Below are 15,408 nucleotides of genomic sequence, written 5' to 3'. Positions count from 1 at the left end.
GATTGCACATGGTTTGCGCATTACTCATCATCTAATCAACAAGATGAGTTATACATACATATATATATAGAATGGAGATTATGTATTTTCTACTACTCCTCCCTGCTTTACTCCTTGTTTACAATGGCATCTGCACAGTAATAACGTGTAGAGATCCGAATAAGAGAATAACTATATATATATATCATCTATGGAATAAGAAAACATATAATATAGGAATAGTATTTGTTATTGTAATTTGGTATTAATTAGTCTTCATTCAAATTATCCTGAACAAATGTGGATACTTGTTTGGTCATTTAATTAAAAGAAACACCATTTTAATCTCCTTATTAACACCCATATGTATCATGACAAGTTTTCTTTTGTACTTATTAAGAGGCACTGTTGGTGTTGTAGTTTTGTCAGCTCCCTTAAACTTTAATTAATAACAGCTCCAACGTCAGAAAAAAAAAATTCCCCATCCTGATTCCTTTCACACTTGAGATAAACATGAAACCACATCCACGATTTCTGTATATATATAAACAAATTTTATGACACATAATTACACAAACCTCACTATCAAACAAAGGATATGGATGCCCATGGAAACCATCTAGGAGGTCATAACATCAATGACTTTGAGTTACAAGACCTCATAGATGATGCAAACTTTGATCAATTCATTGATCTTATCCGCGGCCAGAACGAAGATCCAGTAGCGAGTTTTGATTGTGACCTTATGATCAATGGCTGCTTTGATGATTATAACCTGTTTTGTCCTGCAAGTACTACTCCAGGTGTGGTTTTTGGTTTCAATGATGCCGTTGCATCCGACCCAAGTGCTTCTTTTCTTGGCACATTATCCGACCCAAGTGCTCCTTTGCTTACCACATTACCAAATTTTGATGGAGAAATGAAGGGTGGGGAAGAAGATCATAATGGCGAGGATTCGTCTGGAACAACGACCACGACCACGACCACGAACAAGAGGCAAAAGGTTGATCGGTCGAGAACCTTGGTCTCGGAGAGAAGGAGGAGGGGGAGGATGAAAGAAAGGCTCTATGCACTGCGGTCCTTGGTTCCGAACATAACTAAGGTACGTACGTGTTGATAGAATTAAAGAGCATCCAACCCAAAACTAGCAAGACTTTACTTCTCCGATGTGTGAGAAGACTCTCAACATGTGTGACCACCATAGCCTATACATGATGCACCCCGTTTTTTACTAGTCCTAAGAAGTTTCATACAAAAATGTATTCTTGAAAGGTACAGGTCTAGTTTCTTTAAAAATTCCAATAACATTGTGTCCGACATATATGTATAATTATATGATACATGCATGATTATTGTTTAATTTGTTGGATATACATATGCACAGATGGATAAGGCCTCCATTGTTGGAGATGCTGTGCTGTATGTACAAGACCTACAAAAGCAGGCAAAGAAGTTGAAAGCTGAGATTGTAAGCCTTGAAGCATCCTTAGCAGGAGCAGATGATCATGAGGGATATCAAGACGGATCAACCGAAAATCCAAGCAAGAATAAAGTTACAAACAACAGCAATTTAGTTTCCAAAGGCATCATTCAAGTAAACATTCAATCAAATTGGATTTCAATTTATGAGGACCATTAATTTCTGCAATATTAATTATTGAAACTAGTTTATGTCTTTGCAGATTGATGTGTCTCAAGTGGAGGAAAAAGGTTTTTATGTGAAGGTGGCATGTAACAAGGGAGGAGGAGTAGCCGCGGCACTCTACAAAGCTCTCGAATCCTTTACAAGCTTCAATGTTCAGAGTTCTAACTTGAACACAGTTTCGACTGATAGATTTGAGTTAACACTTGCTTTAAATGTATATAATGTACTTGAGCTTTCAATTTCATCATCTGCTCAACTCTCTCTCTCTCTCTCTCTCTCTCTCTCTCTTCAACATTAATTAATTTTTATTTGTCTAAAAACAGGTAAAGGAATGTGAGCACGACATCATCAACTTGCCAAACTTGAAACTTTGGGTGACTGGGGCTTTTCTGAACCAAGGTTTTGAATTGGCTTCTGGGTTCTCAGCTCAATGAGCTCTTTCTCATGCTGCATGCATACAACAAGAACAATTATGCTTGTAGTTAATTCATTTCAAGTATCTTCGACCCCCATCCAAATATGAGTAATATTATGCCTTTGGATAATTAGTTCTATCTGATTAATTATTTGTTATACATAAAGAGATTTTCTATTTAAACCCCACACTTCTCTTAGTTCACCCCATGTTCTAAGTTCACCCCATCTTTTAATTTAAATTTTCACAATTTCTAAGAAAACCCCACTATCTTCCCAAACTACCCTTAAATACACCCCAAACTGAAAAAATAAGAAATAAAAGAGATTTTCTATTTAAACCCCACAATTTTCTTTTTTCCCAGCAAAAAAAACACAAACAAATAGAACCATAAACCCGAAATTTAATACTTTCTAGAGAAAGAGAACAACTTTACCTCTCTCCAAGAACTGTAACTGGAATTCCAACACTAGGGTATTGTTGAGTTGATAATCAACAAGCCTTTCCATCAACTCCCACGCATATTTAAAGAGGTAGGCTCGTCAATTTTTTATGTCTTTAAAAGAGAAGAGTAATCTGGCAATAGGATATAGATGAGTTTGTATTTTTCTAAAACTTGATATGAATAGTGGTGGAGTGTGTGGGGTGTGGGGTGTGGGCTGTGTATATAGATGTACTAGGGTTAATTATTAAGTTGGATGATCTTTTTTGTCTTTTTACACAATAATAAAACTTACAGCTTAATGATTTAAGTATTGGGGTGAACAAAGAGAAGTGCGGGGTTTAAATATAAAATCTCTACATAAAATATGCGTGCAGTCTTTTGAATAACGATAATAATGATTAACGTTGTTGGGTTAGCAAAATGATTAACGTTGTAAGTCAAACGTACAATGGATGATGACAAATGCCAACGCAGAGCTTAATTAATCCCCAAAGCATGGCCACTTCAAGCATGTGTATATGTGGCATTGTTGTGGCTTCCCCTTGATTACCATTCAAACTCAATTTATAAATTTGAATAAAATATTTTTAATTTTAAGAATTTATGCCAAATACTGAATTTTGACTTTATGATTGGTGCTTATGCAAGGCGATGGATTAGTAACCGTGTGATTAAGGATGAAAATATATGCCAATGCACCCATAATATCACCCGATATATCCCTTTTGTCAAGACAATGATGCGCCTCTATTTCTTCTCTCGTACCCTCGACATTTCCCAATATAGCGGAGATTTCCTCTGTCACCAACATTTCCCGTATATCAGCCTTCAACGTCGCAAAAATGCTTGATTTCTTCATATATTTATTTGAAATAGAAAGAAAGAAGAGGAAGTAGCATGACACAACCAACCCTATTAAGTGTTTCAAACCCCTACTTAAATCCAATCTAAACCTAGTTACCAAAAAAAAAAAAAAAAATCCAATCTAAACCTAATGAATTCTAATTAGCCATTTACTAACCCTGAAAAAATTGAGTCACCGATGGTAGAAACAATGTCAATCCATCTATGGTTATGTCCGTAAATTTAAGCACCGACATTATTTGCATGGCCGATATTTTCATACTTGGTTGTGATCAAGACTCAAGCAGAGGAAACCCGGGCCATTAATTTGTGACAACACCATTATCAATTTATATCATACAAATCTGCAAACGAATTCAAAAGAAAATGACTTAAAAACATCATTGTGAGATGTCAGAAACACGTATAAAATACCACTAGACCAGAACTAGTTATTTTCTTTCGAGCCTCAGGCTTCCATGTAGTCTCTCACTCGTTGTGCTTGAATGAGGGCCATTTGTACCATAACCTTGTTGATATTCTTGGGCTAGTTCAATCAATTTATTTAAAGTCCTTGGGAGGAAAAGTTGGTATACGAATTCTTTTTTGGCCGTTGGTTTGTTGCATTCATTCGTGGCTTCGAAAGAATTAAGCATCTGTTAAGTTTCTTCTGCAATTATCACCAACAGGCAAAATTCCTATCAATTTTACAAGTTTATCATCCAAATTTGGTAAAGGAAAGGGAAACTATTGTATATAACGGTAAAGCTGAAAGGAAGTTAAACTACAACCAAGAACAAAATTCTGAGTCACACAAAAACAACAAAGTATCACAGAGTCGGATAAATTACAAAACAAAAGAAAATACTTGGGAGTCAACATTTCAGACTACTTATGATAGACAAGCAAGAATTGGTGAAGGAGATAATTGGCGTACTATAGGCATCTGCTCCGCCTATAATACATAGTGAGAGATGCACGATCGCCCAAACTGACATTTTATCCATCCACGGTAACCATCTACTGCAGCTATGCAAGCTCAATGTCGGATACGGAGTGGTTAAAATACCACAATTTGCCCGTTTTAGCATAATTCAGCATGACAACCACACTGCAGCAAAGGATTGTGGGTCAGCAAGAATCCAGGGCATCTCATCATGCACGGCTTCTTATGCAACCATAGATGAAGAGTAAACTGTCCCACAACTATGGCCATATATTATCACAGAAAATCTGATGCTGACATTATTGATTAGTTTTCCTAATTTATTTGTTAGTTTCCTAGGTTCTCTAAGTTTTCCAGATTTCAGTAGGATTTCTAAGTTTACTATTTTATTTGGATTGGTTTGTTTTCCTTGTCCTGTGTGGATTAGAATTTCTATTTTAGTACGGGATTTTTATCCTGTTATCTCTAGGGTTTAGTTTGTAATAAATACTCCCCATGCAATTCATTATGGTAGAGTTGATTTATTGAGTTAAAGATTAATTTTCCAGAGATTGGAATTCTAGTGCGAAGCCAAACCCCTTGGTGTGAAGCCCCAGGAGTGGTTCCACACCTTTCTGTATTCGTTTAATTTTCTATTTTTCATTGTTTTCGCTTCCGCTAAACTCTCTAAAAATAATTCACCTATATCCTTGCACCAAATTTGGCACCAGAGCTAGACTTTTGAGTCTCTTTTCTGCACACCGTGTCGAGTGTATGGCTCCAACTAAGGGGGGTAAGACAGACCAGCCAGAGATGGACTCTAAACGGATTGTTCAAATGCTGGAAACTCTAACAAAGCAAGTGACAGATCTGACCACCAGATTTGAAGAACAATCCAGACTCGTTGATCATCGTTTTGCAGACATAGAAGCATCTATTCAACATGACGAAGAAAGTGTGAAACTTGATGCTCCTAATTTTAACGGTGAGTTAAATCCTAAAGCTTTCCTCGACTGGTTAGCTACCATGGATTGTTATTTTGAGTGGCATGACATGTCAGAAGCCCGGAAGGTTAGACTTGCTAAAATAAAATTGCTAGGTCAAGCTGGATTATTTTGGACCAATGTTGAAACACAACTAGAGAGAGCTGGTGAAGAACTAATTGTCCATTGCGGTGAGATGAAAGAAAGGCTGAAGCAGAAATATGTACCCTTCTCCTATCAACAGTGCTTGTTGGACCAGTGGCAAACTCTTCGTCAAGGCAACATGCCAGTTATTGAATATATTGGAAAATTTGAAGAATTTATGTTGTGATGTGACGTAAGGGAGGATCAATTGGTAACTCTTTCTCGGTTTAGATCAGGCCTTAGTCCTGAGATTCAAAGAGAATTGATTCTTCATAACGTGAATACTTTAGAGAGGGCATTTGAGGTGGTACAAGAATTGAAGCGTTATCTAAAGTCCTCCAATGTAATCAAGCAAACTGATTCTCAAAAATCTGATTTTCGTGTTGGCACATTTGAGACTCCAACATCTAAGGGTTTTACGACTAATTTAGTTAAACCTGCCAATGAAAAAGGAGCACTACTGGATACCCGCGGTGGTGGGACGACAAGATGTTATAGATGCCAAGGTTTTGGACACTTTGCTGTCCATTGCCCAACGAAGAAGGGAACAAGAAATCTGTGTGCAAGCATTGACAAACAAGCTGACAATGAAGGCGAAAGTGAAGAAATTTATGAGCCTCAACTTGCAGACAAGGATTTAGAAGATGACTTTGGTGAAGCCCCTCACTCAAGGCTAGCAGTGGTAAGTTGTACATTGACTCTACCTAAGAAGGATACCAAAGATTGGCGTAGGACATCCATTTTCCACACTTATATCAAGTCTGATGATAAAAAGTGTAAGGTCATCATAGATAACGGAAGTTGTATCAATGTTGTGTCTGCACTAACCATTTCTCGTCTTGGCTTGTCACCCGATACGTATCCTGAACCATACAGAGTAGCATGGATGGATGATACATCTTCTATCACTATTACCTAGAGATGTCAAGTTCCTATTGAGTTTTCCTCTTACAAGGACCATGTTTGGTGTGATGTGGTGGCAATGGATGTGAATCATATTCTCTTGGGAAGACCATGGATTTACGATCACAATGTTACCATATTGGGTCGAGAAAATGTATGTTCATTCATCCATAAAGGAAAGAACATCACGCTGAAGCCACTTCAACCCAAGCTCATGAATCAGATTCCACCAAACATGGAGGTGCAAAACAAAGAGGACCTGCAGCGCATTAATCGAGACATTTTGGATCATGATTACAAACTCTATCTCGCCGGAATCGAGCGCTTCTCAGCCAGGGGGAATTGATGCGGACATCATTGATTAGTTTTCCTAATTTATTTGTTAGTTTCCTAGGTTCTCTAAGTTTTCCAGATTTCAATAGGATTTCTAGTTTTTCCAGATTTCTAAGTTTCCTATTTTATTTGGATTGACTTTTTTTTTTCCTTTTCCTGTGTGGATTAAGATTTATGTTTTATTAAGAGATTTTCATCCTGTTATCTCTAGGGTTTAGTTTGCTATAAATACCCCCCATGTAATTCATCATTATGGTAGAGCAGAATTATTGAGTTAAAATTTTAATTTTCGAGAGACTGGAATTCTGGTGTGAAGCCAAAACCCCTTGGTGTGAAGCCCTGGAGTGATTCCAAACTTATCTTTATTCGTTTAATTTTCTGTTTTTCATTGTTTCAGCTTCCGCTAAACTCTCTAAATCTATAATTCAACCATATCCTACATCAAAATATATACTGCAATTAAACACAAGCCTCAGAGACAAACTATATATCATCATCATACATCTCACAAAATGTACTTTGCAAGTGAAAGTAAAACCAAAAGTAATTACGTTAACAATTACAACCTATTCACTCAAAGGAAGCTACTTTTTCTTAGTTAATCCTTCTTAACTTACTATTTTATTTTATTTTATTTTACTTTTCCTTAGATCATCTAATATGAAACTTTAGTTGGGCCGTGAACCTAGTTTTCATAAGTGTATCTGTTTGGCAATAAGGTCTGCTGTAGTTCAAACTGGGTCACCAAAGGAGCTCATTTACCATCTTCCCTCGTCATGATTGATTCCTTTTCACACAAAATCAAAATAATTTTGTATAGCAAACAATGGAATCTAAATCTGCAGGATCATAATAATTTCAAGTTTTAATAACTCATTAGAGTCATTAGAAAGTCATATATAAGATCCCCAGAGTCTGCCTATTGCAAGAAGCATAGGTCTACATGTGCATTTCAATATACATGCACTAAAACGTGAACTTTTATGGTTCACAGAACAGAACAGGAACCTGATACACATATTCGTAACTTAATCTTATGTTCACCTATCCCAGAACATTGAATGATAGGGATAGAGTTAAATCAACTTTTCATATAATGTTTAACTATACTGTTTGAACATGATAAGACAATCTAAGACCAAACATCTTTTATATATATAATCGTCATGTTCCTTTCAAAAATAATAAACACAAGATAATAAGGAAGGACATTTTGGATCTGATAGCATATAGGACCAGAAGTGTACCACATCTTGGAAGCCAGATCGTCAGAAGTAGCAACTGACATTCCAGTGTAAGAGAGGACAAATAAAGACCAAAGAGCATGCCATGGCTCTAAAAAAGCTTCCCTCAAGCACCAGCCACCTACAGGTTCAAAACCATGCCTGAAAAACAGGCAGGACAAAAAAAATATTAAAGAACCATTAATAGCCATTACTAAAATGATGTCATCAAGATTAATACCTGGCTACAGATGAGAAAGCTCATATGTGTTTTGAGGTTGGAATTTATCAATCATCATATGCACCATGATGTTTATCCATAAAAACCTTAGCCTGCATGCATATCATCCATCATGAGGTTCAAGTTCTAACTTTAGAACATTAACAGATTGCAAGATAAAAGCCATCCTAACTATTTGGGATCAATAATCAAATTCTCTATTGGCATCCAGCTTTATCTGATCATCTATTAGACTGACAATAACTTAGCAATCTTGGTTGCTAATGCTAAACATCCATCCTTATGCTTGTGCTTATTAAATTGCATTAGGTGCTTTTACATAAGAAATTTCCTTAATGGAGAAAGTACCTGAACATAATGGAGCGAACTAAATCTGCCTTTGCAAACTCAGCAAGGATAGAGGTCAAATCCTGTAGATCTACAATTTTGACTATGTGAGAAATTCATCTTGACCAACACAGTTTCTCTTGGACATGACCTGCAATGTTGTTCCTTTGGTAATCCAAGCTGTTACTTCCGGTTGATGTTCAAGACAATTAAGAGAACGTAAACTTCCATCCTCCAGTTGCACACCATACACAAATGGGAGTCTAAGGGTAATAAAACTCTCTGGAGGTAAAACCACTTGGCATCCAAGGGTGAACTGCAACTTCTGCTCACGTTCTGGGACTGACAGAGGTAGACATGATGCCTACAAGTAAAAAGATTGCGATAACATAAGGAAAACCAAGATTTAAGTTACGAAGAAAGATGTAATAAACATAATTGGACTGAACAAAAAAGCAAAAAATGTCTATAAATACGATATATTTTGTAAAAATAATAACACCAACAACAAACAAGTGCATGTTACAAGCACATCAGAACACGGTAAAAACAACTGAAAGATTTGCTATTCTGAAACACAACCCTGTAAAGAAATACTAGCAAACTGATTTATTAACCTTCAAACGATTCTAATTCTTTGGCTGTCAAGTTGTAAAACAAAATATACCACTAAGTATAGTAGGTAAAATTGTAAAGGTTATGCATACTTGAGGAGGGAGATACACATACCTCAAATTGTATAACTGGGCAAGTAGCTAATATCACTGGAAAGGGGGGTGTGACCTACAAGCAGAATCTACAGTGAGCATCGATAAGTGGGAAAAACATTAGCATGAAATTAAACCTGCTTAATCATATTCCAATTTTAAGAAAAAGATATTGCATATTTCAAACACAAATAATAGAAAGAAGCTCGTAGATATGGTCAATTCATAGTAATAAGCACAATGACTAAAACAAGCTACTTGTAAACTAATCCGTATAATGCAAAGAGAGAAAATGGCTTCTTAGCAACATCCCATACCACAAAAATCCTTTGAAGTTGTGATATTGTGCCAGCAAACTTAGTCTTTGGTGGATTTTGCTTATCCCTAGAGTGCCTGCAGTGTGGGCAGTTCATATAGATTGGTAAATTTCTATTCAACATGGAGAAAGCACTTCCACCATCATCAAGACTAATAGACTGAAAGCTCCCTTCAAGACGTTTGGAAAAATTTGGGAGTGCAGATGCACTAGAAGATGTTTGATTCTGCTCCTTCCCTGGTCCTGAGAACTGTATTAGCCCATCAAAATTCAGATTACCATTAGTTACTATCTCTTTTGACTTATTTACACGTCTCTCCTTATTTGCAGCAGTAACAGTCATCCTATTTGAATTTCGATGAACTTTAGCATGGAAACCATTCCCATTGACTTTGAAAGACTCTGGCAAACTATGGTCCGAGTTTTCCAGAGACTCTTCAGGCAATTGATATGAGGATCCAAGCTCACTAAGATGCTCAGGATTTAATAGAAAACGGTGGCCATGGGGGCACTCATGCTCGAATCCAACATACACTACTACATGTTTTAAAGAAGGGTTCATTTTGAGCCTTTCACTGCCATTCAGGTTCACAGGAACTACATTACTACCTATTCGTAGATAGGGGTCACCATTTGTGCTGCTAATCCTGCTAAACTTCTCTTGAACAGATACAACATCTTCAGACTTCCGAGGTCCTTTATCACTAGTCCTTTCTACAATCTGATCCCTTGTCCTAGTTTTATTGATCCTATTATCTAAACCAGATGAAGTTTTTCTCTGCTGGATAGGAGGAAATCCTGAATCTGCACCTGCTGTTCCAGCGACGACCTCAGAAAAGGCTTTTCTCATAGTAAAGTTGGGAAGACCTTTACCAAAACTGATTTTATTATCATCAGACACTATGTCTTCTGCAGGCTTTCTAAGACTTCCAACTCCAGATTTTAAATCCCCTGTGTACAACTGTACATCAGCTTTAGATTCAAACTTCAGGTTTGTATCTGATGTATCTACAGAACCTTGAAGCACTGCACTGACAGGTAAGTCGTTTGGGCTTTTCTGTTTTTCCAAAAATATTGTCCATTTTAAAAGAAACTTCTGAGAGGAAGAGAACCCACTTTGAAGCAAACCCTTAGAAGGTTCATAGTACTTTGCACCACCAATGCGAATCAAACTCCATGAGGAAGGTTGAATAGGCCCTGTATTATTTACTTCAGGTAATTGAAGTGTGGGAAGGTGCTTGTCACAGTCTGGAAAGCAAATGAAAGTAATGTTTGCTGATTCAAAGTCAAAAGGATCAGATCGTAGTCTTCGGGATCGACCACAAGAACATGCATGAAGGAACACGTATCCACTGGAATGTTGCTTCACAGGAGCCCCTGAAAGCGACTCACTAGTCTCAACCTCATGTCTCTGGTGCATACATGGTTTTCCAGTCAAACTAATGGCATCACACAGTTGCCTTCCAGATTTCCAGATGGATGTGCATTCATCCTCCAGCTTTTTTGCAAAACGTTGCACTGCATGTCCTTTTACCATTGAGTGGAAAGCATGCAAAGCCTTCTCTAGATGGGCTTCATGCTGTGAAGTTGCGTAACAAGCAGGCAAGTCTTTCAGATAAACCTCTTTAGCAGCTGGAAGGGTCCTTTCACACCACAAAGTTGAAAATTTTGTGTTCAGCTTTTTACCACTTTCCAACCAAGATACTGCTAAATCTAGGGGATCCAAACCTTTTGAAGAAATTCCTTCAACAATCTGTGGAACAGTGTTCCTTAGCCGAGGTTTTCTTTTGCTAAATTCAGTTTCATCTATGCACCCGCCTTTTGCAGAAAGAACTCCATGAAGAATTTGTTGACTGGAAGATAACCAAATTTGGAAATTTGGAAGTTCAGGAGTAGAAAACGTCTTTCCAGAAGTAGCTGATGCAGCTGATGCAGCAGCGACAGCTGCAGCAACAGCAGCCATACCAACACCACCACTACTGGAATTACTTACCAGTCCTCCCCTCCCTCTTAGAATATCAGATTGCCTGACAATGAACTCCTTCACTGATATGATATCCTCTTTGCTTGCACTCTGACCATGACTTTCAAGCAGAAGAGAATCTGAGGTTCCCTTTCCATTCAAAACATCTTCCACAAGTCCGGTGGCAAATTCAAGAGATTCACCCCTCTGATTTGTACACCTATCTAACAACAGAACAGCCCTTGATGCATCAAGTGAGAATAAAGGTGCAGCACTTGAAGCCCCCCCGCTTCTTGACCCTGCATGACTTGTTTCAGAACCTGAGAGTGTTCTACACTTCTTAATTAAGAAACGAATCTGTGCTTCAAGTGATGACTGCAGTTTCTTCCTAAAACTACCCTCAGATTTACTCACGGGGCGTGCAAGCACAACCACTGAACCAGAACCTTTAACAGGTAAGCTTGGCCTTGCTAAACTGCCCAAACTAGAAGATTGATTATGTGAGGATGTATCTGACGACTCCTCCACATTAGAACTGGGATTTGGCACATCAGAGAAATCATCAATAAATACAAACAGTGTGACTGGGGTACACTGTCCTGGAAACAAAGAAGTGTAGGAACCTAAACCTGACATTAGTGAAATGGAAGAAGCATTGCGATTCAAGATGCTACCACTTCTACCTTGAGAAGAATTGTTAGTGGAGGTTGTGGATGTGGTAGGCCGCGCAGATGATAATGATGAAGGTGGCCTGGATGGTGTTGGCTGCAAAGTTTGGGACCTCACAAATGGAGCCAAAGCATGCTTGGCAGCTTGTAACACACGAAAATTTTTCAGGAGTTGGGATTCAAACCGCGACCCTTCCAGAATATATATGATTACATGGCAAACCTGCATTACTCATTGGGTTAATGATAGTATTACCCCTGTGCATGAAAACTTCAAAAGTTCATTCTGAAAGTTATAACTACTCAGAAAGAGAAAAAGGTAAAACAACATGGTCATACACTGAGTACAGGTAAGTTCTTGTACTAGTACCAGAAACAAAACAATGCCCAGGGAAATTCTACTTCTATGAAATTTGCACTCATTTTTTTCACAAACTTTCTACGTTTAAACATGGCTTATGAGTTATAACCCAATCCAGAAGTCTAAACCCTATACAGAGTTTGTAGTTTGTACACATGGGTCCATAACAAAAATGTTCAATTTTTTTTTTACATAAGATACAAACAAGGACCATTTCTGCTCAATTTCGCATTAAATTAGTACATATCAAAATCGCAATATATGCAACTAAAAATACTAGAGAGAAAAAGAGCAAAAGAAGAACAACTTACAGAGAACATGAACAACAGCCCCTGAAGGTCCCCAAAGTCGTGCTCTTCTACCGGTGAGTCAAAACCCGACCCGGACTCCGAGAACCCATCGTCCATGGCGGGGCAGCGAGTGGAGCAGAACTGCAAAAACAGAATGCCCTTTTGCTGTTCATGGAAGTAACTGATTCTTCGCCACCTGAACCAGTCCCTGAGCTCCTCTTTCTCAAGACAGAGGCTTTTATCAAGATTGCCCGACCCGAACACATTGAAGTCGAGGATCCGGTTGATGAGTTGGGCCGAGTCGTCGGGGCTCCGCCCGATGAAGCCCACGACAACCACGCCGTCGGAGGAAGGAGGGTCTGAGGAGGAGGGTACCGGAAGGGTTTGGGAGGGTGAATAGGAAGTGGGTGTGAATGTGGTGGGTGAAGGAGGTGGGCGGACTAGGACCCGCATGGATGATGGGTTCGGGTTCGGGTTTGGGTTGGGAGTGTCCATGGGTGCAAGTTGGAAGGTCCTGTTGGGAGTCTGCTTATTTGGTTTGGCTTCTTTGGACTTCCATTGACACAGAGAGAGAGAGAGAGAGAGAGAGATATGGTTTCTAGGTTTGGGATTTCTGAGTTGTATACATACCCAAATATCCGTTGCAGCTATTTTAATTTATCAATTCGTCTAGTGTTGATCGAAATTTCATTTCGAAAATTTCTACTAACTAGATATACATTTGACAAAGTTGGAGTTGGGCTAGTGTTGATCCAATTCGTCTTTTAATTGATCAATTTTTAGAGTGCTAGACCTATAAAGCTTTGAGACTTTTTTTGATTCATACAACATGAACTTTTTGTTTTGGGCCATAGTGATTATTTTGAAATTTTACAAAGCTCATCCTGTTTGATAAGAGATACAAAAATTACTTATTGTGAATAATTGTTGTGAGAGAAAGTAATTAGAGAAAGCAACTAATTAGGTTCTTTCATTTTTTGATTATGCAGGAATCAAAGTTGAGGACGCAATAGGTACACCTTCTTTCTCCAGTTTTTCTGAGTGTCCTTTTGTATGTCATATTCATTGTTACTGAAAGTAATGAAGATTTTTCATTTGATAAAAAAAAAATTAAAAAATTGAGGACGCGCTAGACTTTAATGAAACTTTCATAATTCCAAAAATACTCGCATCTAATTCCACGCCTGCTCTTTTGTTCGCTCGTTTTCAGTCTTCACACCCTTTCACGCCCTCTCTTCCCAAAGCTCTTCTCTTCCATTTGTTCTTCTTTTTTGTTGTTGGATCAATTGAAGTAAAGCCACAAGACTCAGGTAAGATACACCTTAGGTTTATTTATTCTCAATTTCATTATTACCTTTCGCTTTAATTTCTAGGATTTTAATTGCTGTTTTGTGATGAATTTTGTGTTTGTATTGTTAAGCCAAAATCGAAATTACTCTCTATTTTTCTTTTTGCTTTTACTACCCACCTTGTGTTTGGTGTTTGGGATTAAGTAAGGGTTTGGGTTTTAGTATAAAGAATGTTGTTGCATATCGCTTGGCAAATTGGAATTTTTAGTCTGGCTTTGGGGGTTAGTCATTTTGACAAGCCTCTAGTTTGGCTTAGTTCTTTTCTGATAGATGATTTGATGGGGTTGCTACTTTTTGGATGATTAGTGTGGCTCAGTTGTTGTTTTTCTTGGGTTTTATAATCACTCTTTGGTATAAAAAAAAACATGAATATGAATAATTCAAAGTTCCTCATTGTTCTGAAGTAAATTGGAGACCAGAAAAACTCATTCGAGCATATGAATTTTAAATTATTTTTGTTCTACTCCAATATGCAGAAGGTCAAAATTCATTACAAATACAAAAGCATGAGTACTCTTAAATACGTATATAGATCCAATAAGCAGAAACATGCTTCTGCCATTTTATTCTTCTTTAGTTTTTGAGTCTCATACTTCTGCAGGGTTGATATACTTGTACAATTGAAGATCAACTCTCCTATATTGATATGGCCTTTTTCAATATGCCTGTCAACTTATGTACTGATATATGTTATACAAATTATTTACAAAGATTATAATAATTTCGTTCAAACTACTGGAGGACAGGGGCAAAATCGAAAGTAGTTCGGCATGTTTCCCGTGTTTGCAACATTGGTCAAATAAATTAGATCACTTAATTTTTTTGGGTTAAGTAAGGATGTTTGGGTTTTAGGACTTGGGTTCAATGTTTGCAAGGACATTAGGGTGATTGGGGTTAAGTAAGGATGTTTGCAACATTTTATGTCTCCAAGGAGATCTTCAGTCGAAAGACCACCGTGCAGAGCAACTGAGAAGGTTTATTCCTTCGATAAAAAAAAGAGAGAAGGTTTATTCCTACAAAGAAGTTCCTCTCAATGTAAAATTGCGTAGAGCAGAGTGAGCAGAAGGGAAGCACCTGAATTTTAAGAATACCAGTGAGTTGAAAAGCGCCTGTGTAATTCAAAGATAGAACAAATATAAAAGAGCATCAAATTTTTTTTTTTTTTTTAAAAACAAAGTAATAAAAAAAGGCAACTCTAGGCAATGAGCATGCAAAAACGCCAAAAATTAAAAGTCAAGGTATCATAAGAACAGCACAGCACCCATCCGTTGGATGGCTGGGGCTATTAAGATACATTAGGTCAAAGGCAATGGATTGACCAAAAAAAGGTAAAAGGCTATGGCTTCCT

The 15,408-nt window shown here is 37.7% G+C and overlaps 2 protein-coding genes across 3 annotated transcripts; one reads left to right on the top strand and one right to left on the bottom strand.

Annotated features, from left to right (window-relative positions):
* Window positions 1-577: 577 nt before the first annotated feature.
* Window positions 578-2,622, top strand: FRU (FER-like regulator of iron uptake). Its single transcript, XM_021956510.2, has 4 exons — window positions 578-1,081; window positions 1,364-1,573; window positions 1,662-1,838; window positions 1,948-2,622. Exons 1-4 carry the CDS (start codon window positions 578-580, stop codon window positions 2,056-2,058), a joined length of 1,002 nt encoding a protein of 333 aa, XP_021812202.1. The 3' UTR covers window positions 2,059-2,622.
* A 1,000-nt stretch (window positions 2,623-3,622) lies between these two features.
* Window positions 3,623-13,460, bottom strand: LOC110755296 (uncharacterized). 2 transcript variants are annotated; one of them, XM_021956478.2, is made up of 7 exons: window positions 12,733-13,460; window positions 9,431-12,283; window positions 9,136-9,189; window positions 8,428-8,770; window positions 8,080-8,171; window positions 7,863-8,000; window positions 3,623-3,997 (listed from the first exon to the last, which is right to left on the bottom strand). In XM_021956478.2, the coding sequence occupies exons 1-4, from the start codon at window positions 13,204-13,206 to the stop codon at window positions 8,510-8,512; spliced, it is 3,642 nt and encodes a 1,213-aa protein (XP_021812170.2). In that variant the 5' UTR covers window positions 13,207-13,460; the 3' UTR covers window positions 3,623-3,997; window positions 7,863-8,000; window positions 8,080-8,171; window positions 8,428-8,509. The 2 variants fall into 2 exon arrangements, with proteins under 2 accessions (XP_021812170.2, XP_021812169.2); XM_021956477.2 differs by lacking the exon at window positions 3,623-3,997 and adding an exon at window positions 4,055-4,438.
* Window positions 13,461-15,408: the final 1,948 nt, after the last annotated feature.

Source organism: Prunus avium, chromosome 6, assembly GCF_965620075.1.
Source record: "Prunus avium chromosome 6, drPruAviu1.hap1.1, whole genome shotgun sequence".
In the NCBI taxonomy this organism is placed as follows: Eukaryota; Viridiplantae; Streptophyta; class Magnoliopsida; order Rosales; family Rosaceae; genus Prunus; species Prunus avium.
This window is presented reverse-complemented; position numbering and strand designations above follow the sequence as displayed.